The 22,916-nt window shown below is 41.3% G+C and overlaps 1 protein-coding gene across 6 annotated transcripts in view; it reads left to right on the forward strand.

Moving 5' to 3' along the window:
• Nucleotides 1-4,700: 4,700 nt before the first annotated feature.
• The window catches only part of LOC121630508 (zinc finger protein 646-like), a 38,680-nt gene continuing 20,464 nt past the window's right edge, over nucleotides 4,701-22,916 (forward strand). For 4 of the 6 annotated variants that reach the window (XM_041970828.1, XM_041970846.1, XM_041970836.1 and 1 more), the window contains exons 1-4: nucleotides 4,701-4,929; nucleotides 8,442-8,710; nucleotides 8,791-9,037; nucleotides 21,091-21,180. In XM_041970828.1, coding sequence (XP_041826762.1) covers nucleotides 4,795-4,929; nucleotides 8,442-8,710; nucleotides 8,791-9,037; nucleotides 21,091-21,180 — 741 coding nt within the window. In that variant the 5' untranslated portion in view covers nucleotides 4,701-4,794. Of the gene's footprint in view, nucleotides 4,930-8,441; nucleotides 8,711-8,790; nucleotides 9,062-21,090; nucleotides 21,181-22,916 lie in introns of all 6 variants that reach the window. The other 2 variants (XM_041970854.1, XM_041970862.1) reach the window with 2 other exon arrangements.

Raw genomic sequence — 22,916 nt, forward strand, 5'->3', positions numbered from 1 at the left:
TGCTGCTGTCTGGTCCAACTAACCCTGGTCCACAGCTAGTACGCTTCCTTGGAGCAGCTTGAACACTCATTCACACTCTGGTGGCGTCTCGGCTCACGGCCTGGTGTGGTCCAAACATGGTGAATCTTTAGTTTAGACTACACTCTTGTGAAATAAGCTGAGGGCCAGAGCTGCTTTGTACTTTTGATTTTTTTGGGATTACAGCAAAATGCACAATAACACGTAAAAGGACGTCCGAGCTGGTTCATGGTGGTGAACCAGTTCCCACAACTGGAGACCACAGAGCAACCTGCAGCTACTGCAGCTCCAGTCTGGTTCTATCAAGGCTGCCTCACATTTTAAACACCACCTCCAGGTAAGTGTACAGATTTATAATCTGTCTTTTGTTACAATGGGAATCGGTAACGTTACACTTCACTCACCTCGTGCCATCCTCTCATTAAAAGTACGATGACTGTCAAATCTCTTTCTCACTGGCTTGTGCAAGTCTTAATCAAGAATCTTGAGATCACCTTTTAAAAGCAAGGCAGCCTTGGAGGCAGGAGTGTGTTGTTTGTTTAGCATAAAAAATTGCTGGCACTGTTGTCCACACCATGAAGACTTCAAACTGGGTTAACTATACCGGACTGCTATGACAACTTAATTTCCCCCTTGGGGATGAATATCTATCTACTAACTGGGTTTGGCTTAGAAAAAAGGATCACGTTCTCACTGAAATGTGATGAGAATGAATTTTTCTGAATTGCATTGAATTTAATTAAATGTGCTGTAATTCAACTTCAGTTCAGCATCCTGTGGGGCGGAGTCAATTCAGTTCATTCAATGACTTGAATTAAATTCTGAATTTTGTACAAGCCTGCTTCCTGTGCCACATGCTAGCAAGCGGATATGAACACCGGCAACATGGCTGTTTCAGCAAAGAAACTCAAGCCATATCAGACTAATAAACAGAACAAGAGATGAGACAGGAGTCAACACATTTCTGTCCACGTGGTCATGGTAATGTCCTTTTCCAATCCAGCTTTATTCAAAAAGTACTTTAAAACATCCACAGTGGACCCAAGTGCTGTACAGAAGAATAGAAGCAATCAAAACATTAAAAAACAATAAAACCAAATAAATAAGACAAGTTCAAATATAAAAACAGAAGTAAAATGTCAACATCTCAAGAGTGTCAAAAAGCCAAAAGGCAGGTTGTTCCACATCTGGCACCAGCAAAGTCTTCTTTAATACGAGAGCAGGACCCACCTCCAGTTCCTGCATCTTTCAAGATGGCCTCCAAACATGGTTCTGCTAATAACTCAAAACTGTGACCCTTTAGGACATAATAATGTCCTGTCGGCAAAGCACAGATACCAGTCTGGAGAAGTTTGTTTTCATTTTTATAAAGTGGGATTTCTTTCTTTCTTTCTTCAGCTGTTTTAATCTTTTCATGAAATATTTTTTTGCAAATAATAAATTATATAAGTAAAAGTGTTAATAACATATTCTGTTAATTCTTCACTAGCATCATGTCCACATCAGTCGGGCGATCTTTTACTTTACACAGTTTTTTTTTATAAGCAATATTTAATCTTTTTCAACCTAATCCAGAAGCATACTTCTGTTATGTTTTCACCTGCATTATGATCTGGAATATTTAGGCTAGAACCTTCATCTACATCCTATCATTAATCTTTTTCTTTTTTTCAGGTACCATGTGGGACATCTTCACCCTCCCCCAACCCCCCCGCCACCACCACCATGAGTCTCCTCCTCCCAGCCTGGAATCATGAGACACCCCAGAAGAACCAGAGGACTTCCAGATCTCTCCATACGTCTTTTTATTAAACCAGTAAACCCAGTCAATTAGGATATTCAGACAAAATGTCACCTGACGGGTGTTTGGTGACCTCATTAAAGAATTTAACTTTTAGTTTATGAGGGAACATTTCTGAGTCTTTAATCCAAAGTCTAAAGCGTTGTTTTAGAGACGGAAAACCTGTTAATACCCACCAACATCTGGCTTCCGTGAGCAGAAAGTGTTCAGCCTGTTGTCCCGGAGAGCCTGAGTAGAACAGTTGTAAATACACTGCAGATCTCTCACTGCCAGAGTTGAGGATGAGATCAGCTTGTTTTTAGTGTTTCTCTTTGCTTTCTGTAAGCTCCCATCAAATGTGAGATTGACTCAAATTCCTGAAAGTTCTTCGTTGAGACAGATCGTTATTACCTTCATTGCTATAGACACAGCCATAAAAATAGAAAGAACACAGTCCACCAGTTCTAATGTTTTATCAAGACTAAATTAATCTGCTCTAAAATGAAGTAAAACCAGCCTCCGATCGGTCTTAACATGATGCCAAGGAGGAAAGACATCAGCAATGATCTTAAAGAAGGAGTTGTTGTTGCCCATCAATCTGGGAAGGTTATCAGGTCATTTCCAGACTACCTGGAGTCATCATCCCCCAGAGAGAAAGATTATTCACAGCTGGAAAACGTTCCAGACAGAAGGCGATCTTCCCAGAAGTGGACGTCCAGTTCAGTCCAAGAAAAAACCCAGATCTCCATCTCAGACTGTCCAGACCTCAGTTAGCAGGTTAAATGTTAAATTCATAAAAAGCCCCGTTTGAAAAAGACAGAACCAGTATGGCTTGTTGGGAAGGTTGTAGGAGAGAGAAAGAACATGGCAGCATGGCTTAGGCTTGCAAAGCTGCATCTGAACAAACCAGCAGACGTCTGGAACAATGGGCTCATTCACCGAAATCTTCTTAAAATTATTCCTAAATTTGTTTTTAAGGTGTACTCAAGAATTTTTCATGTGAACTCTCCACCAGATTCAGCAACCTGTATATAGATCATGAAACGGTTCATGATCTACGGTTCATGAAGGGCAACAATGAACAGAAGGTCAAAAGAAATGAGTGTAAAATAAGAATGAAGATGTGCTCTGAAACCCGATTGTCCTGATTTTTAAAGTGATAACTTGGTTATAGAAAAAGACGGAATGATATAAAGCAGCTTTACGTACATCGGGTCATTAATTCTTCCTGAACTTGTTCAGCAGTCTGCTCCATGAACACGCCAGCATGAACATCCCGGTGGTGTCGTGGATAAAGAGGAAAGTGGGACTCCACAGAGTAAATGTTCATCTCTCTTCGCGTAATGAACCTTCTAGAAACAGAATCAGATTTATTTGTCATATATACATATTATGAAATTAAAAACTCTGGTGCAGAGAAGATAACAGATTAAAATCAGTAAACATTCAGGTTAAAAACAGCAATATTACAAAGTGCAATGTTGACATACTTATCATGATTAGGACATGTATGTACAGAATAAAAAGCATGAATTGCCTCCATCACACTGAATACAATCTTAAAATAAGACGCACAAATATAGTATAAAAACTGTAAACCAGATATACACAGGGCTGCGAAGCAAATTACCTCAGCTGTGTTATTAACCAGGTCAGTGGTGTTATTAACCAGGTTAGTAGTGTTATTAACCAGGTTAGTAGCATTATTAACCAGGAGGTCAGTGGTGTTATTAACCAGGTTAGTGGTGCTGTTAACCAGGTTAGTAGTGTTATTAGCCAGGAGGTCACTGGTGTTATTAACCAGGAGGTTAGTTGTGTTATTAAACAGGTTAGTGGTGTTATAACCAGATGAATTGTTATAACCAAGTTAATGGTTATAACCAAGTTAATGATTTTACTAACCAGGTTAGTGGTGGTATTAACCAGGTGACCAGGGCATACCCTCCATATACTAATAAAAATAATAATTATAATTACATTTTAATGATATAAGATCAGACTGAGCAGGTGGATTTGGATCCTCAGGTGGGCATTAATGGAGTGAAGCTCTTGTGATAGCTGGAACAGATATGGTGTGTGATCAGTGTTTTTCAATGGTGGTTTTAAGAAGACCAGAAAATAAATTAATCTATCTTGACTGCAACTGAAACTTTAATAAATGAAAAGAATTCCCCTGAAGGAAATTAGAACATTAGCACACAATCTGCATGTTTCTGTTCATTTTTAAATAACAAAATATTTAGTAAATTATCAAAAGTTACTTTACTGTAACTTTAATTTTGTATTTTTATTAATTAAAAAGACATCACAAACAGTGATTTAGTTCATTCAAGTTGGCACTCATATGTTTGTAGGACTTTTTTCTTAGTTTCCAAAGATATGAATATTTTGAGAATCACACAATCTTTGTAAAAAAGTTCAGAGAAAGGACTTCAGAACAAATTTGTTTGGAAGAAGTGAAATACACCTATTGAGTGGACCATGAATTGTGTTGCTGCCAGCAGAATCTAAATTAGCTCATATTTTCTATAAAATGGTAAAAATGTCTCAGTTTTAGCATCTGATATGTTGTTTATGTTCTACTGAGAATTAAATATCAGTTGATGACATTTGAAAATTTGTTTTTAATCTACATTTTACACAGCGTCACAATGTTTTGTTGAATGGATGCTGCGCTTTAGTGTTTATTACAAAGTCCTGCATCAAAAAATGTGTTAGTAGTAAAATCACTTATAAAAAGTACATTTTGTGTCATTTTACATCATGAATGTGTATTTACTTTCTTGTGTCAGTTTTAAACGCCTTTAACTGTGCAGTCACTGTGAGCAGTGACACTCCCATCCTGCAGGGGGCAGCAGTGCCCTGGAGGAGCCCTTGTGTCCGCCGCCAAAATGATCACATCACAGAAGAAATATTTTGCTTTTCGGAAGAAGATCCCGACAAAGAGGCCCAGCTTCTTTTCAGCCAAATAAAGGCAAAGAATATTAAAACCGACCATGTACACCAGGACAAACACAAGCAGCACACATGGAGACTTTCAGGACAGGAACGGAGTGAACTACGTCTCATCGACAGAGTCTTTTGCCCACTGCTCTCAATTGTTCTGGAAAAAGGACCCCAACGACTCCGGAGTAAGAAATCCAGTTGTTACCTCCACCGTCAGCTCGCAAGCTCAGCGAGTAGCTAACGGGTTAACGTATTGCTCACTAAGCTGCATGCGAAGCATCTGTTATGCTAGATTTGTGTAAATTTGGCGCTCACCGTGCAGTTTAACAACACTGATGGGTTTAAGCTGCAAGAAGCGTCGCGAGCATCCTGCTAATCTATCAATCATAAAGATGAGCGTTTCCTGGCCTAGTTTGACTATTAGCTGCCATGCTAGCTAAGCGGTAGTGTGTTTTTTATTCCGGTTATTTAGGTTCTGCGACAACTCAACCAATGGTTTGGGTAAAAATGTGCATTTCAATCACCCTTTCACAGCTGTGTAGGTGTAGGTGTAAGGAAGAAACGTCAAACGAGCTACTTTCCAGGAATACAACCTTAGCGAATCCGAGCATCCCCAAGCATTAGGCTAAGCTAACTCAGGGTAACACTGCTGTCTGAAACGGATACCGTTAGCTAACAGCAGCAGCCTTTGCAAACCGAGCTAGCGTCACTCTTTGAGATGCAAACATCTGCATAACGATGCTTTGACTAGTTAGTTGTTACCTAATAAGGGACGCAAAAATTATGTAAGGAATGAAGGCAGACATTATTGCAAGAGGCCTGTGATATTGTTAGCTAGCGGTGCAAAGTAAACACGGCCAAGCTGGCCGACAGGAAGCGATAGCGGAAGACGCCCCGCGGTGTACTTTGAAAGACCTCTTTGTGATGCCAGACTGTGGTCTTCATTCATGGTCTCGCTCAGACAGGTTATCTGCGCCTGCAACTCAGATTTTAACATTTAGTTATAGACGACCCTACAGGCTGCACTTTTTCTCCAGTCGCACATGTGCGCGTTAAATCAACATTTACTTCCTTCTTGGTTGCCATGGTTTTATCAAACTCTTCTGAGTGAATGAGTTTCCAACAACCTCCTGTCGGTCTGTCTGAATCTTAGACTGAAACGATTGGTGGGAGTAGGCATTGTGATTTCTTCTGCCTCATAGAAAATGATCAAATTCACACCGTGCATGTAGTAAATGAGACTGATTGTCCTCCTTGCACGTTTCTCTGATCCATCTGGAGCGTACAACGTCGGGTTACACGTGCATGACTTCTCCTACACACCTCTGGAGACGTTTTTTGTGTAGATCTGTTAAAGTAAAATTCAAGCATAATGTGAAAGAAGTGGATTGGATGATGATTTTTATTCATTTTCTTAAGAGCTTTTGTCTTCCATGTCTGTGTTTGTTAGCAAAAGAAGTTGTAGTTGCAAGTTGTTTTTTTTTTTGTTTTGTTTTTTCTGTACTGCTTATCCCATGGGTACCCAAGTCCAGTCCTCAAGATCTACTATCCTGCAACTTTTAGATGCAACCCTTCCCCAACACACCTGAATCTAATGAATGGCTTGTTACCAGGCGTCTGCAGGATGAGGGAATTGAGCCATTTGATTCAGGTGTATTAGAGACGGGTTGCAGGATAGTAGATCTTGAGGACTGAACGTGGGCACCCGTGGCTTTGCCCAGTTCAGGGTCACAGGGAAGCTGGAGCCTATCCCAGCAATTAACAGGTGAGAGGCAGGTGCACCTGGACAGGTCACCAGTCAATCACAGACAGACAAACAACCACTCACTCTTAGGGAGGATTTAGAGTGACCAGTTGACCTAACAATTATGTCTTTGGACGGTGCGAGGAAGCTAGAGAACCCACACTAGATTAATAATGTTTTTTTATATGCTACATTAAAAGCTCCAAATCAACCGCTTCATCACTTTGGTTTTTACCAAATCCCAATTTTGTCTGCAGTGCATCAGTCATTCATTATCCTCTGTGTGCTTTAATTTTCCTGTTTAAACTAGCACTAAAATTTTTGTGCTCTGTGTAATTTAAAGTTAGGTTATCACCTCAAATCCAAGTTTCTGTGGAAAAACACAAACTATGAGTGCTTGTGTAGCTGGATTGCACCGACTGCACTGTAAATAATCAAAGTATCATTTCAAGCAATAAAAGAAGTGGGTTTATTTCAGATTCTCACCTTAAGTTCTTAGATTGCAGGAGGGTAATGTTGCAGGCTTGGGATGTGGGTCCGCTCTCTCTTGCATGTATCTGACCCCCCTTGCAAAGGTTTTTAAACATATGTTAAAAATACATCTATTTATTCCAGAATTCCACCACAGTGTGTAACTGTATTTCATTAAGATAGCCCGAAAACTAATCAGCCTCTGTATTATTGATTGTAAAGCTCCCTGACAGTTTTATGGTCTAACGCAGATCTGAAACATAATTAAACCTTTGGGAACTCTATAATAATCCTTCATTTGTTTCAGCTGTGATGCAGAAATAAATCTGACAAGGAAGTTCAGGCTGAGCTGCACCTTAAACACAAACACCGCTCACAGAAGTTATTCAACTTTCAGGTGAAATTTACAGAAAATTTAACAGGTTGATGCTCCACTGATATTATATCATGATTTATGATGCATTTCAGTCCAATCATCAAACTATTCATAGAAACCAAATCTACCAACAGTGGTGGGTACATGGTTTGTTGCATGTTCTCTTTAACCAGTTTCTATCATTCTAGAAAAGGCAGAAAACAGACCTGAGAAATCTCTTTCCTCATCGTGAGTCCGAGTCAGAAAACCTCAGGCAGGCAGCTCATCGTCAGGACAGATTTATTTACACAAGACCAGCCCTCAGTTTTTCAGGATCCTTATATCCCCACGTTTTCTCCTCTGTTGCAGACATGGACGTAATAAAACTTCCACACCCACACAAATCTTTCAACACACACACAGCATGTCTCAAACAGACTGTTTACGCACTTAAAGAGACTTTGACTTCTAAACTGGGGAATTATTCATCTTTATCAGCCTTCTCTTCTGCCAACGCCCTCTGTCTCGGCTGTTTTACCGGGACGTGGTGACCAAACCATGCTGACTTACAGGTCACTCTGACGTGCCACTGAACTATGCCCCTCTGCTGATCTCCTTTTTTCTTCCACAGTACCACAACATAAAATATGTCAATAACTCGGCTTGGTCTGATGATGTCTAATGTAAACAGGATGATGAAGAGGACTGTTAGGATCGGGGTCCAAGAGAGCCGCAGTCCTGCAGGTTTTTAATTTTTCTGTTTCATCACACCTGATTCAAATGAATGAATCACTGAGCAGAATTTCATAAGCTGTTGGATCCATTTAATTTGAATCGGACTTTTTAGAGATGGAAACATCCAAAACCTGCAGGACTGCAGCTCTCTATGGCCAAACTTGCTCTCCCCGATCTAACCAGTCCAGGTTAAAAGATTAAATTAGCTGATGATTAGATGATGAAGTGATTTGTTTTTGTTAATAGTGAACTCGGAAGTTTCAGAGGACCCCGAGATTCCAGACTGAAAGATGGCTGTGCCCAGTTCCATTTGTAGTCCATTGTTGGCTTTATTGAAATTCTTTAATATATTTTGTGGAAGCAGCTGTAATGAATTTCTTTTCTTTTTCCAGCCAAGTTCAACCATCAGCTGGTGCGATCAGCTCCCCTCGTCCTCTGCAGCCCTCTCCAGCTCCAGTCTCTCCTCAACGTCACTGTCCAGCTCCAGCCTCTCCATGGAGTCCCAACCACCGGCGCCAGCGCCGCCTCCGCCAACAACAGCGCCGTCAGACGACACGGAATCGGACGAGAGGCCGTATGTCTGTGACCTGTGCAGCTGCGCTTACAAACATGCTAGCTCGCTGCTCAACCACAAGCTTACTCACAAGACCGGAGACTTCAGGTAAGGACTGTTTTTCCACTGATGTTCGGAAGACCTGAACTTTTCTCTGAGCTCTGCTCTGCCTTCACCTCCAAACTCAGGTGTGACTTCTGCAGCAAGCCCTACACCAACTACATGTCGCTGCGCAACCACATGCGAATCCACGGTCAGAAGCGTTATATGTGCGACTTGTGTGGGAAGGCTTTCCGCTTGGCACGGTACCTCCGTAACCATCAGAGGATTCACGATGATGGGCCCAACCGCTTCGACTGTCCTTCCTGCTGCAAGAGCTACAGGACCATGCTGGAGCTGGCCCAGCACCGCTGCAGCGCCGCAGCGTCCAATCAGGTACGCCGACGTCAGGAGATGCAGGTGAACGCAGAACATGATGGTGGTGTTCCCATGTTGTCTGTTCAATAGAAGCATGATGTGATGCCGCAGTTAAAAAAGCTTCACGATTTACTCTCAGAGGTTTCACAATCACTCGATTGGTTTAGATTTTAAAACGGGGGGAAACGGCTTGTTTCAGTGGCCGATCCACACAGAAAAAAATCCCTCAAATTTCTGAATTTTAACTGGTTTTGTATCTTGAAGCTTCTTCAACAAGCCTGTGTTTATACAGTGGTGTGTGTTTCAGATGGTGGCTGTAATGTTTGCTCACACAGATTGGGACTATATGAGGTCTAAACGTTCACTCATCCCTGCCGGGCTGGATTTAGTTTTACAATCTGAATGACACAGCTCTATGAATTAAACTGGAGGGAAATCCTCATCATTAAACTGACCCTGGAAGGAGGAAACCCCCCAGTTCTGCTCTGTGTTGGACCGCCTGCTCTACGCTGGAAAACAGAAACCTTGTTCATTTTTTAAAATAAATACATTTATTTAGACTTTTAATGCATAAAAAATTATTTAAATTGATTTAGATTTGTTTTAAAACAAATAGTTGATTATTTAAAGTTTGATTTAATACATTTAATTCTTAAAATTTAATTAATAAATTAAAATGAGATTTATTGAAAATAAATACATTGTGATTTTTGTGAATAGATACATTTAAATTAAGTCATTTAAAAAATATTGAATAAATTAATAAATAAATTTTTTTGTAAACTTTAAGTAAACTAATTCAAATTAATTCTTAAATGATACAGTTGAATTAATTTACATTCATTCTTTAAATTTATTTAATAAATAGGTTTGTTTTGTTTTACAGGAGGGAGTTTGCATGTTCTCCCTGTGTGTGCGTGGGTTCTCCGAGTACTCCAGCTTCCTCCCACCATCCAAAACCATGCACATTGTTAGCTGGTTGCTCTAAATTCTCCATAAAGGCAGATTTACGTTCGTGTGACGTCTGCGTGCGGTCGTTTACGGCGTAGCTGACGCTGGTGAGTTTGCTCTCGCACTCAAGCGTAGGGGTACACGTCGTTTTGGTGTCGTGTTGCAGTTTCTCCTCCTAACCTGAAGGTGGCAGCAGAGGTGGTATCGGCCAGTAAACTCACCAGGTCGGAGTTCTTTTCATGGTTCAATTCGGTCGGTATTTTCTGTTTTAAAACAACAATGGAGTCCAGTATGGTTCAGTGTCTTTATTAGCTTGTGGAAAAAAAACGAAGAAATAATTAGATCAGACTCTCTTCAACCTGATCCACTGGGTGTTGTTTTTAAAAATGGCGGTTACTACATAAATTCAGCGAGAAAATCCAGAAACTCGTAATCCCAAATTGACCAACCACAAAGGAGTACTTCTTCGTAACTGTTTGCTTAGCAGGGGTGCATGTCAGGTTTGGAAGACGTGTGCATCGGGTGACCGTGGAGCTATGCAGCGCCTACGGCGGTGACGCAGACACCGCACGAGTAAGTAAGTAAGTAAGTAAAGTTTATTTCTATAGCACCTTTCACAGACAATGAACATCACAAGGTGCTTTACATCAATACAAATAAATTAAACACAACAAGTAATAAAATACAAATAAAATACGTTAAAATAAAAAGCAAAATACATTAAGATCTGAAAGACATAATAAGCATAACACAGCCCTCGCACGTCAATTATTAAAAGCCTGAGAAAACAGGTGAGTTTTAAGTTTACTCTTAAAAACATCTATAGAGTCGAGGGAACGCAGGGATGGCGGGAGGTCATTCCATAGCCTCGGCGCAAAGGCCTGGAAGGAGCGGTCACCCCGGGACTTATAATGAGTACGAGGGATCATTAGAAGATTTTGGTCCGAAGACCTCAACTTCCGAGAGGGAGTGTAGGGACAAAATAAGTCTCTAATATAGGAAGGAGCCTGGCCATGTAGGGCTCTAAAAGTCAGCACCATGATTTTAAAAGCAAAACGAACGGAGACTGGAAGCCAGTGAAGAGACTTTAAAATTGGCGTAATATGTGCCCATCTATTCGTGCGAGTCAGGAGCCTGGCTGCAGAATTTTGGACGTGCTGCAGACGGGACAATTCCTTTTTATTTAGACAAGTAAATAGGCTGTTGCAGTAGTCCAAACGAGACGATACAAATGCATGAATTACCAATTCAAGGTCCTTATTTGAAACAACAGTTCTCAGTTTAGAGATATTCCTTAGCTGATGGAAACAGTTCCTAGTTAGCTGCTTAGAGTGGTGTTCTAAGGACATATCTTTGTCAAAGATGACACCGAGGTTTCTAAGGTGGGATTTAGATGACTCATTCAAAACACCCAGGTACTGTTTAATACATGGGCTGGCATCATCAGGGGCGATCACCAGCACCTCAGTTTTGTCTGAGTTTAACTGCAGTGAATTAGCACCCAACCATTGTTTAATTTGCTTTAGGCAGCTCATTAGGGAGTCCAATTTATGGATCTCAGAAGTCTTAAAAGAACAGTACAGCTGAATGTCATCAGCATAAATGTGGTAAGAAACATCATCAAAGTCCTTGATTATCTTTCCCAGTGGAAGAACATACAATAAAAACAATAAAGGACCTAACACAGAACCCTGAGGTACTCCACACCGCAAATCAGCTGAGTCAGACAGGATCTGGTTAGCTGATACACAAAAACTCCTACCTGACAAATACGAAGTGAACCATGATAAAACGGGGCCTGACATTCCTATTTGATCGCGCAATCTGGTTAGCAATCTGTCATGATCAACAGTGTCAAATGCCGAGGAGAGATCCAACAGGACTAAAACAGTACATTTCCCATAGTCCGCAGACATCAAAATGTCACTGGACACTTTGAGCAAAGCAGTTTCTGTTGAGTGATGCCTACGGAAACCGGACTGAAAAGGATCAAAGATGTTAAAATTCTCCATAAAGGAAATCAATTGTTCCGAAACAACTTTCTCCAAAACTTTGGACAGGAAGGGTAGCTTCGATATGGGCCTGAAACTATTTGGTTCGTTTGGATCCATGTTAGATTTTTTAAGAAGAGGTTCCACAAAAGCATGTTTAAAAGAACTGGGGAAAACGCCAGAAGACAGTGAGGTGTTAACCAGATTGGTAACCCAGGGTCCGATGACATCTAACACTTTTAAAAGGAGTTTACAAGGGAGTGCATCAGAAGGGCAAGATGAGGGCTTCATTTTAGTTACTAAGTCTGAGATATACGCTTGGGTCACCTGATTAAAAGATGACCACCTATGAAGTACAGGCTCATCAATAACAATTGGGTTACAGAATGAGCGCAGAGGAAGCTTAGCCTTAATATCCTCAATTTTGCTAATGAAATATTTCAAGAATACATTACTGTCGGTTTTACAAGAAACAGGTATAAGGGGATCAACAGGACATACAATAGAACTGATGGTGTCAAACACAACCTGGGGGTTCTTCTTATTCGATGTGATCAGCTGACGAAAGTATTCAGATCTGGCGTTTCTAATCATTTCATTTAATGAGGACATAAGTTCCCTAAGATGCAATCTATGTACTTCAAGTTTAGTAGACTTCCACAAGCGCTCCGTTTTTCGACACAGGCGCCTAAAGTCCTGAATATCATGATTTATCCATGGACGGGTGGTCTTCTTGGTCACCAGATTGGATTTAACCGGAGCAACCTGATCCAGAATGGATTTACAGAGACTATTAAAACTAACGGTGAGGCTGTCCACATCATAACAATCCTTAAACACATTAGAGTCATACAAGGCAGAGAAATGAGCTGCTGTATTCTCAGTGATAATGCGCCTTGCGGCCCTAGTCGCAGAGGGCTCGGGTTTAGGAGTGAGGTGCAGATCAAATAAAACACAGTAATGATCACTAATGTGGACATCTTCTACACAGAGGTCAGCCACGTTAATGCCAAGAGAAAAGACTAAATCGAGGGTATGACCCTTATGGTGAGTGGGTCCAGAAACGTGTTGCTCCAAATCAAAAGTTTCAGTCAATGTTAAAAGATCCCTTGCAGCACAGGAATTTCGGTCATCGACATGAATATTAAAATCACCAACTAGTAAAACTTTTTCCAACTTAATAATAAATGATAAAAAATCACTAAAATCCTTTAAAAAGGCAGCAGCATGACCTGGTGGGCGGTAAACCAGCACACAATAAAAGACATCAGAAGAACCAATCTTAAACATCTGAGATTCAAATGAAAGGTAGGTTTGAGAATTAATCATTTTACAAGTAAATTTATCCTTGAATACCACTGCAAGACCTCCTCCACGACGAGAGGGGCGGGGTATCCCGAAAACCGAGCAGTCATCAGGGCAAAGTTCATTTAAGTGAATAAACTCCCCTTCACTCTGCCATGTTTCAGTGAGGAACAGGAAATCCAAGTTGCGCCTGATAAAAAAGTCATTCAATGAGAAAGATTTATTTGAAATTGAGCGTACATTCAATAGACCGACCCGAGACGAGGATGACGTCACAGTCTTCACATCAGCTCGGCTCAACGGAATTTGCCGAAGGCACGCAGTGCGGTCACGTGATCTCCAGCTGGGTCGGGGTGCCACGCGTAGATTGTCAGATGTAAACATGGAAACGAGCGGTGGCAAAACATCCTGGTAGCCCCAATTCCGACGTTTCACCAACTCCCAGACATCTGACGAGGGATCGGAAAAGGGGAGCGAAGAGGGAACACCAAAACCTGAGCACACGTCGATGAGGGGAACAATCCGCAAGCACCTGTCCATGTGATCCGGGATGTCAACCTGACGACGCGAGATTCGCTTTCGCTTAGCTTGGATGCCGGACCTACAGCCACGCTTCCTCTGTCTCCTCTTTTTGTCGGGGACACGAATCAGCAGCAAGAACTCTGGAGAGTCGGTCGAGCAAACGAAGGGTGGTGGAAAAGTTTGCCTGTACTTTCCCCAGTCATTACATAAGGACTCCATAGATTTTCTTATGCTCAAAAGAGCACCGCGATCGTAGCTCCAAACAGCAGAAACGTATCCGTTGGGAAAACGGACTGATAGGACCGTACATAAAGTAAAAATAATGAATAAAAGTCGACAAAGGAGACCAGCAACAAAGGCGTAGCCAGGCACAGGCGCCATCTTGGTTCCGCGAGTATAAATCGCCCTTAAAAATGAGCCTGAGTGGTTGTTTGTCTCGCGCTGTGTCCAAATGTGCACACTACGCCCTACGTAGTGCCCTATATAGATTTTATAGGGGTGTCCGAATATCCAGAGAGAAAAAAGTAGGGCACTCAAAATTACTCACAATACATCTTGAAATGTAGTGATTATCGATGGTCAATAGACGGGTCAATATAGACCACAATGCATTGCGAGCAGAAGCTTAACATGGCGCAAGGAGGCAAAAAAACATTTTTTATTAAATAGATGTGTAACAAAAAATAAAATACAACATAAGGAATAAAAATAAAAATATTTAAACACAACTTTGGATTGGATTTGGAATGACATCTTGACGAGCGTTTGGTTGCCGTGGTGATGGCTGGTAATCACATGGTTGGCGGCGAGGAAAAAATAGGCAGCTTTGTGTCCGAATCTCCAAAAGAATGAGTCACTATGTAGTGCAGCGGTATGTAGTGAACGAGGGGTTAGGGAGAAGAATGGACATTCAAATACAGCCTATGTGTTGGCCCTTCGATGGACTGGTGACCTGGCAGGTATACTTGTCCAGGTGTACCTGCCTCAGACCTGTGAATATCTGCGATGGACTTCAGCTTCCTTGCGACCCTGAATTGGACTAAGCTGTGTAAAAAAATGACTGAATATTTTTACAATTAAAGTGAGATTTTTAATAAATACAATTAAATTAATTTACATTTATTCTTAAAATAAATAATTATTAAATAAATATAGTTTAATGTATAATACATATCCATCCTTCATTTATTCATCCATCCATCCATCCATTCATCCATCCATCTTTTATCCATCCATCATTTATCCATCCATCCATCCATCCTTCAGTTATCCATCCATCCATCCATCCATCCTTCATTTATCCATCCATCTATCCATCTTTTATCCATCCATCCATCCATCTTTTATCCATCCATCATTTATCCATCCATCCATCTTTTATCCATCCATCATTTATCCATCCATCATTCATCCATCCATTTATCCGTCCATCCATCTTTTATCCATCCATCCATCATTTATCCATCCATCCATCCATTTATCCGTCCATCCATCTTTTATCCATCTGTACATCTGAGTTGTGGGGGGATGTGGTCTATGACAGCTACCAGGTGAGAGGCAGGTACACCTGGACAGGTCACCATTCCATCACAGGGACAAACCACGCAGGCCGTCTTAGGGAGAATTTAGAGTGACCAGTTTATCCAACATGAATGCCTAAAGATCACTTTACATTATTTCTAAGATAGAATATTAAATAAATATATTTAGAGTTTTTAACAGATTAGATTTAATTGTATTTAAATTAATTATAAGAAGATTGTGTTATTTCTAAATAAATGGCAAAAATTCACCTTTTTCTCAGTTCTGTTAGTCTACTTATGATAAACAGATAATAGGGTTGGTATCAGATGAGCATAGATGAACAAGAAAAGGTCTACGCTCCGACCTAAACATCCTCTGACTCTGATAGAAATCGAGCTGCCATCCTTCTCTGTCTGTAATTACAATGTTTTCCCTTTAAAAGGGGATTTATCCTCCTTCCTTCCTCCCTGATGGTTGGATGTTGATGGAAACCACCTCCCTCTCCATCCCTGTCATTGTTTTTTTAAAATATTATTTATGTGTTATAACTGGAAATGTGCTTAAAGCCTGAGTGAAGCAGGAATGAAAGTATCTTCTGAGCAACATCACACACGGATGTGCTGTCAACTGTTCAGCCAAACATGGAGGATTAAAACCATCCAGAGCCACATGAAAATCAGCAGTTCAGGTGTCAATCATCTTGATTCCGTGCAGCATTAAATGTAAAACTTTCTCATGGTTGGCTGGTCCTGCAGGATTCAGCATCCAAACATGAGACGGTTTAATGAATGATGTTAGAGGTGATCCTGAGCTGCAGGTTCACTGTGCTGCATTTCAGTTGTTCTCATTGTTTCTCTTCAGCTTAAGATGATCCAAATCCAGTGACTTCTGGTGTTCAGGAAAGATTTTCTGAGCTGTAAAGCTACGTTCACACTGCAGGCAAAAGTGGCTCAAATCAGACTTTTCTGCCCATATGTGACAGTTAAAACTCCTGGAGGGACTGGATCCATATCTGAGTTTTGTTCAAAGCGACCTCAGTCTGAACAGTCTTGTCACATTTCATCAGACTGAAGTGAGACGGATGTCTTGAGGACACTGGTCCGTTAACATTCAGTGTCCCTTCCAAAAACACTAAACCAGAGGTGCTGCGTCCACATCACATCACTTCAGAAAGGTAAACGGTTCACTCTGGAGTCTGATGGACGTCTCTGTTAAATTACAACATCAACGACAATGGAAAAAAATGTAGAAATGAGCATTAACCCTCAAAATTTCAGGATTTTTTTTTTCTAAACCATCTTGAAGAATCTGAAGATTTTAATCCCAGTATAAACCAGTCTGTAGCAGCTGGAGCGTTTAATCCCAGTATAAACCAGTCTGTAGCAGCTGGAGCTTTTAATCCCAGTATAAACCAGTCTGTAACAGCTGGTACTTTTAATTCCAGTATAAACCAGTCTGTAGCAGCTGGAGCGTTTAATCCCAGTATAAACCAGTCTGTAGCAGCTGAAGCTTTTAATCCCAGTATAAACCAGTCTGTAACAGCTGGTACTTTTAATTCCAGTATAAACCAGTCTGTAGCAGCTGGAGCGTTTAATCCCAGTATAAACCAGTCTGTAGCAGCTGGAGCTTTTAATCCCAGTATAAACCAGTCTGTAACAGCTGGTATTTTTAATTCCAGTATAAACCAGTCTGTAGCAGCTGGAGCTTTTAATCCCAGTATAAACCAGTCTGTAGCAGCTGGTACTTTTAATCCCAGTATAAACCAGTCTGTAGCAGCTGGTGCTTTTAATCCCAGTATAAACCAGTCTGTAGCAGCTGAAGCTTTTAATCCCAGTATAAACCAGTCTGTAGCAGCTGGAGCTTTTAATCCCAGTATAAACCAGTCTGTAGCAGCTGGTGCTTTTAATCCCAGTATAAACCAGTCTGTAGCAGCTGAAGCTTTTAATCCCAGTATAAACCAGTCTGTAGCAGCTGGAGCGTTTAATCCCAGTATAAACCAGTCTGTAGCAGCTGGAGATTTTAATCCCAGTATAAACCAGTCTGTAGCAGTTGAAGCTTTTAATCCCAGTTTAAACCAGTCTGTAGCAGCTGGAGATTTTAATCCCAGTATAAACCAGTCTGTAGCAGTTGAAGCTTTTAATCCCAGTATAAACCAGTCTGTAGCAGCTGGAACTTTTAATCCCAGTATAAACCAGTCTGTAGCAGCTGAAGATTTTAATCCCAGTATAAACCAGTCTGTAGCAGCTGGAGATTTTAATCCCAGTATAAACCAGTCTGTAGCAGCTGAAGATTTTAATCCCAGTATAAACCAGTCTGTAGCAGTTGAAGCTTTTAATCCCAGTATAAACCAGTCTGTAGCAGCTGGAGCTTTTAATCCCAGTATAAACCAGTCTGTAGCAGCTGAAGCTTTTAATCCCAGTATAAACCAGTCTGTAGCAGCTGAAGCTTTTAATCCCAGTATAAACCAGTCTGTAACAGCTGGTACTTTTAATCCCAGTATAAACCAGTCTGTAGCAGCTGGTGCTTTTAATCCCAGTATAAACCAGTCTGTAGCAGCTGAAGCTTTTAATCCCAGTATAAACCAGTCTGTAGCAGCTGGAGCTTTTAATCCCAGTATAAACCAGTCTGTAGCAGCTGGTGCTTTTAATCCCAGTATAAACCAGTCTGTAGCAGCTGAAGCTTTTAATCCCAGTATAAACCAGTCTGTAGCAGCTGGAGCGTTTAATCCCAGTATAAACCAGTCTGTAGCAGCTGGAGCTTTTAATCCCAGTATAAACCAGTCTGTAACAGCTGGTACTTTTAATTCCAGTATAAACCAGTCTGTAGCAGCTGGAGCGTTTAATCCCAGTATAAACCAGTCTGTAGCAGCTGAAGCTTTTAATCCCAGTATAAACCAGTCTGTAACAGCTGGTGCTTTTAATTCCAGTATAAACCAGTCTGTAGCAGCTGGAGCGTTTAATCCCAGTATAAACCAGTCTGTAGCAGCTGGAGCTTTTAATCCCAGTATAAACCAGTCTGTAACAGCTGGTATTTTTAATTCCAGTATAAACCAGTCTGTAGCAGCTGGAGCTTTTAATCCCAGTATAAACCAGTCTGTAGCAGCTGGAGCGTTTAATCCCAGTATAAACCAGTCTGTAGCAGCTGGAGATTTTAATCCCAGTATAAACCAGTCTGTAGCAGTTGAAGCTTTTAATCCCAGTATAAACCAGTCTGTAGCAGCTGGAGATTTTAATCCCAGTATAAACCAGTCTGTAGCAGTTGAAGCTTTTAATCCCAGTATAAACCAGTCTGTAGCAGCTGGAACTTTTAATCCCAGTATAAACCAGTCTGTAGCAGCTGAAGATTTTAATCCCAGTATAAACCAGTCTGTAGCAGCTGGAGATTTTAATCCCAGTATAAACCAGTCTGTAGCAGCTGAAGATTTTAATCCCAGTATAAACCAGTCTGTAGCAGTTGAAGCTTTTAATCCCAGTATAAACCAGTCTGTAGCAGCTGGAGCTTTTAATCCCAGTATAAACCAGTCTGTAGCAGCTGAAGCTTTTAATCCCAGTATAAACCAGTCTGTAGCAGCTGAAGCTTTTAATCCCAGTATAAACCAGTCTGTAGCAGCTGAAGCTTTTAATCCCAGTATAAACCAGTCTGTAGCAGCTGAAGCTTTTAATCCCAGTATAAACCAGTCTGTAGCAGCTGAAGCTTTTAATCCCAGTATAAACCAGTCTGTAGCAGCTGGAGCTTTTAATCCCAGTATAAACCAGTCTGTAGCAGCTGAAGCTTTTAATCCCAGTATAAACCAGTCTGTAGCAGCTGGTGCTTTTAATCCCAGTATAAACCAGTCTGTAGCAGCTGGAGCTTTTAATCCCAGTATAAACCAGTCTGTAGCAGCTGGAGCTTTTAATCCCAGTATAAACCAGTCTGTAGCAGCTGGTGCTTTTAATCCCAGTATAAACCAGTCTGTAGCAGCTGAAGCTTTTAATCCCAGTATAAACCAGTCTGTAGCAGCTGGAGCTTTTAATCCCAGTATAAACCAGTCTGTAGCAGCTGAAGCTTTTAATCCCAGTATAAACCAGTCTGTAGCAGCTGAAGCTTTTAATCCCAGTATAAACCAGTCTGTAGCAGCTGTCAGATTATGAGGTAAAATGAATGTATTAATAGAAATAGCAGCATAAAGGCTGACCAGAACAACAAACTATTTCCATGTTTCTACTTTTTCCTCATTTCCAGTTATTCCTTCTACTATTTACCTGCTATCCTCACTAAACCAACTCCAGCTCAGCTGCTTTGTAGCGCCACCGTGCATCAGAAACGTCTTCTTGGCTTTAGAGATTTCTTAACAACATAGTAGTGATAGTGATCTTTTTTATTATTTTAAGATTTACCCTGTAGAGCAGGGATCAACAACTCTGGTCCTCAAGACACACTGTCTTACAGACCTTTCATGTTTCCTGCTGCAAGCAGCAAGAGTTTATCAGAGTTGCATCAGAGGAAACTCTGTTTGTAGGATGGTGGACCTTGAGGACCAGGGTTAGAGACCACTGATTTAGGGTCTCTGAATAAAACTACATTTAGTGGCTGGATTGTAAACTTCCTGGATGGGATAGAAATACCTGGAAAACTGCCGCAGATCACCTAAAGGGTAACCATCCATCAAAGTTTACCCCACAGAGCTACACACTACTGCTCCTCAGACACTGGTGATGATAGAAGAGATGGATGTCAGGGATGTGGGGAAGATCTAGAGGAGTTTTAAGGGTTAAGACCTGCAGCGTGATAGTAGCCTAAGTTAACCTCAGGCTAGCAGCCTCATCTACAACGTTCCCATGTTAGGGATGGGGCTGTTTTTGCCCACTTTATCCACTCAGTTGCAGTGTGTCATGGATTTGTGATAATTTTTAATGTGGTACAATAATCCTGAGCAGAAAAACCGCTGTTAACGTCATAATGCAGCAGAAGACCGTTCTCCACCTTCTGCTTTTCTTCAGCAACACATGCAGTTGTTTCCATGACGATCTCAGAATGGGCTTCACTCTAACGGTTGAACAGAAACACGCCTGATGACCTGCTGCAGACCAGCCATCTTACTTCTCTATGTCACAGTTAACCTCAGCCAAGTCAGACGTGCACATCCTGGTTCAGTTTTCCTATCAGCATAGAAATATTCCTGATTTCTAGTGCTGATCAGGCTGCCAGATTCCTGGGACAGGCTCCAGCTGCCCTGGGTTGGACCGTGCGGTATAGAAAATGGATCTGGCCGCTGGAGTTCTTAATCACTTTTTTTAGTTAAAGAATGAGAGATGGAATTTATTAAAATCTAAATTTGATGCAATTATGTGTAAATCCTGTTTTTATCATGACGCATCGCCCAAGTCTTCCAAGCAGATCACTTTCCTGACTGGGAATCTCCTTCCTGTTCCTGCTGTGATGATCCCCTGCAGCAGATACACTTGCATGAGTGGACGTTGATGTGCATGGTTAATGGCAATGTTTTTATTACTTCCTTCTCAGCTCTGCATGTAAAATGTAGCATGTTTTTCTAGGCCCTTTGTCCCTTTTCCAGCCTCAAATTTAATGTTTGGGAAGAACTTTTTCCAGCCCAGGGAATGTATGCTGTGGAGTCAGGCTCAGACCAGGGTTAGGCTGAGTTTAGGGACAGGATCAGGGCTCAGATGTCAGAATGAAACACTTCAGCAGATTTCCTGCACAAGAACAGTAATCCAAACTTATATGTGTGTGTTTGTGTGTGTGTTTGTGTGTGCGCGTGTGTGTGGGTTGGTTCATAAGAACCGGTTCAACTGCCCGTCCTGCTTTAAGAGCTACCGAACCATGCTGGACCTGGCCCAGCACCGCTGCAGCGCCGCGGCCAAAAACCAGGTTGGTGTGAGCGTGACTGAATGTGTGTGTTTGTGTGTGTCAATGGTGTAGCAGTGAGCCAACAAGGTGTTGGACGTGATGGTTAGCTCGAAAAACCTGCAGTTCCTAGCAGATAAGGGTTACTGATGTTCTGCTTTACCAGTTAGTCATTAGAAGCTTGCTAGACTCTTTATTCCCCAACAATTTGGGTCTAATTCGCCTGTATTTGTGTACCTGTATTAAGCCAGCTGCTACCTTGTAGCTCTTAAAGCCCTGGTAAACCGGTCTGAAGCCAACACAAGCTTACATTGTGGATTTCCATCAGAACTACCCACTGATGACAGTAATCCAAATTCTTTAAGAAAGTCAGGTCTCTGTATAAAATGTAAATAAAACCAGAATGTAATGATTTATAAATCTCATCAGGTCATATTTTATCCCCAGTAGAAGATAACCAACACATCCGATGATGAAACTGAGACTTTTCACCATGTGATGAAAATATGAGCTGATAGTGAATCTGATGCAGCAACACATCTGGAAAAAGTTGGAACAGGAGCAACAAAAGGCTGGAAAAGTAACCGGAGGAGCATTTGATGATTAATCAGGTTACCTGGCAACAGGTCAGTAACATGACTGGGTATAAAAGGAGCATTTCAGAGAGGCAGAGTCTCTCAGATGGAAAGATGGACTTGAACTTAAAAGATGGAGATTGTATGAAACGGACTTGGAGGTGAACTCTGCACTGTGCTCTGGTGGATGTATTTGCTGACAACCATGACAACGCAAGGGACACATGAAAGTATGAGGTCATTTGAAACCAACGTACCTGTTTATGTAGGTAAAGGGAGGATAAATTTACTGTCCTGGCCACCAGACCTTCAGCTGATAATTGGACAGACGAAGAGAAATAAATGATGCAGTAATCCTAAAGCAGTAGCCTGCCATATCGTTGGAAACAGGACCGTACTAGTAAGTGTTTATTTTAAAGCGACATTGTGTAGGAATTACAACCATCTAACATTGGAATCGTGTATGGTATTCTACCGGACATTGCATTCTACTGTCTCACTTTCTCAAACACGTATTATAACAACGGTATCTGCCATGTCTCAAAAAGCCTCTACAACATTGATGAAAGCATGTCATCCCATAGGTGACAGTGTTCTCTGTTACACATAAACAACTCACTTCTGAAGGTGAACGTTAACTTTATTCGCCGCCGCCATATTCACAACAACACAGTTCACCTACTTCCGTTTACTTCATATAACCAGCACCCAGACTTCCACCCCTTCACAATACCGGTATACGTATGTGACCACCATGAAACACATACTGAAGTATTAACCAGCAACACAATTACTGTATTTCACACTTCCCCCACTCAGGAGCGGAAGTGCCCTCTGGATCATAACTGGTCAGAAGGAAACGTCTGGTGGACAGAAATTCCCTTTCAAACATGGTTCCTCTGTGTTTAGAAGAACAAATGGTTCTCAGAAGGGGAACGGATCTGGGGCCTTATTTATCAAGCTTGCGTAGGAACAAAAACCGGCGTACGCCAAATATAGTCAACTTTTGGGATTTATAAAAACCAAACTTGGTGGGAGAATGTTCCTACCTCCACGGAAACTCTGACCCAGCCGTACGCACAAAATCTAGAAAATCGGGAAACTGCAACACCAATGGTCCAGAATAAAATCAAGGAAATGATGTCAAATGTGAGACATTTGTGAAGAGTCCACTATTACCTTTCA

This window comes from Melanotaenia boesemani, chromosome 2 (genome assembly GCF_017639745.1).
Source record: "Melanotaenia boesemani isolate fMelBoe1 chromosome 2, fMelBoe1.pri, whole genome shotgun sequence".
In the NCBI taxonomy this organism is placed as follows: domain Eukaryota; kingdom Metazoa; phylum Chordata; class Actinopteri; order Atheriniformes; family Melanotaeniidae; genus Melanotaenia; species Melanotaenia boesemani.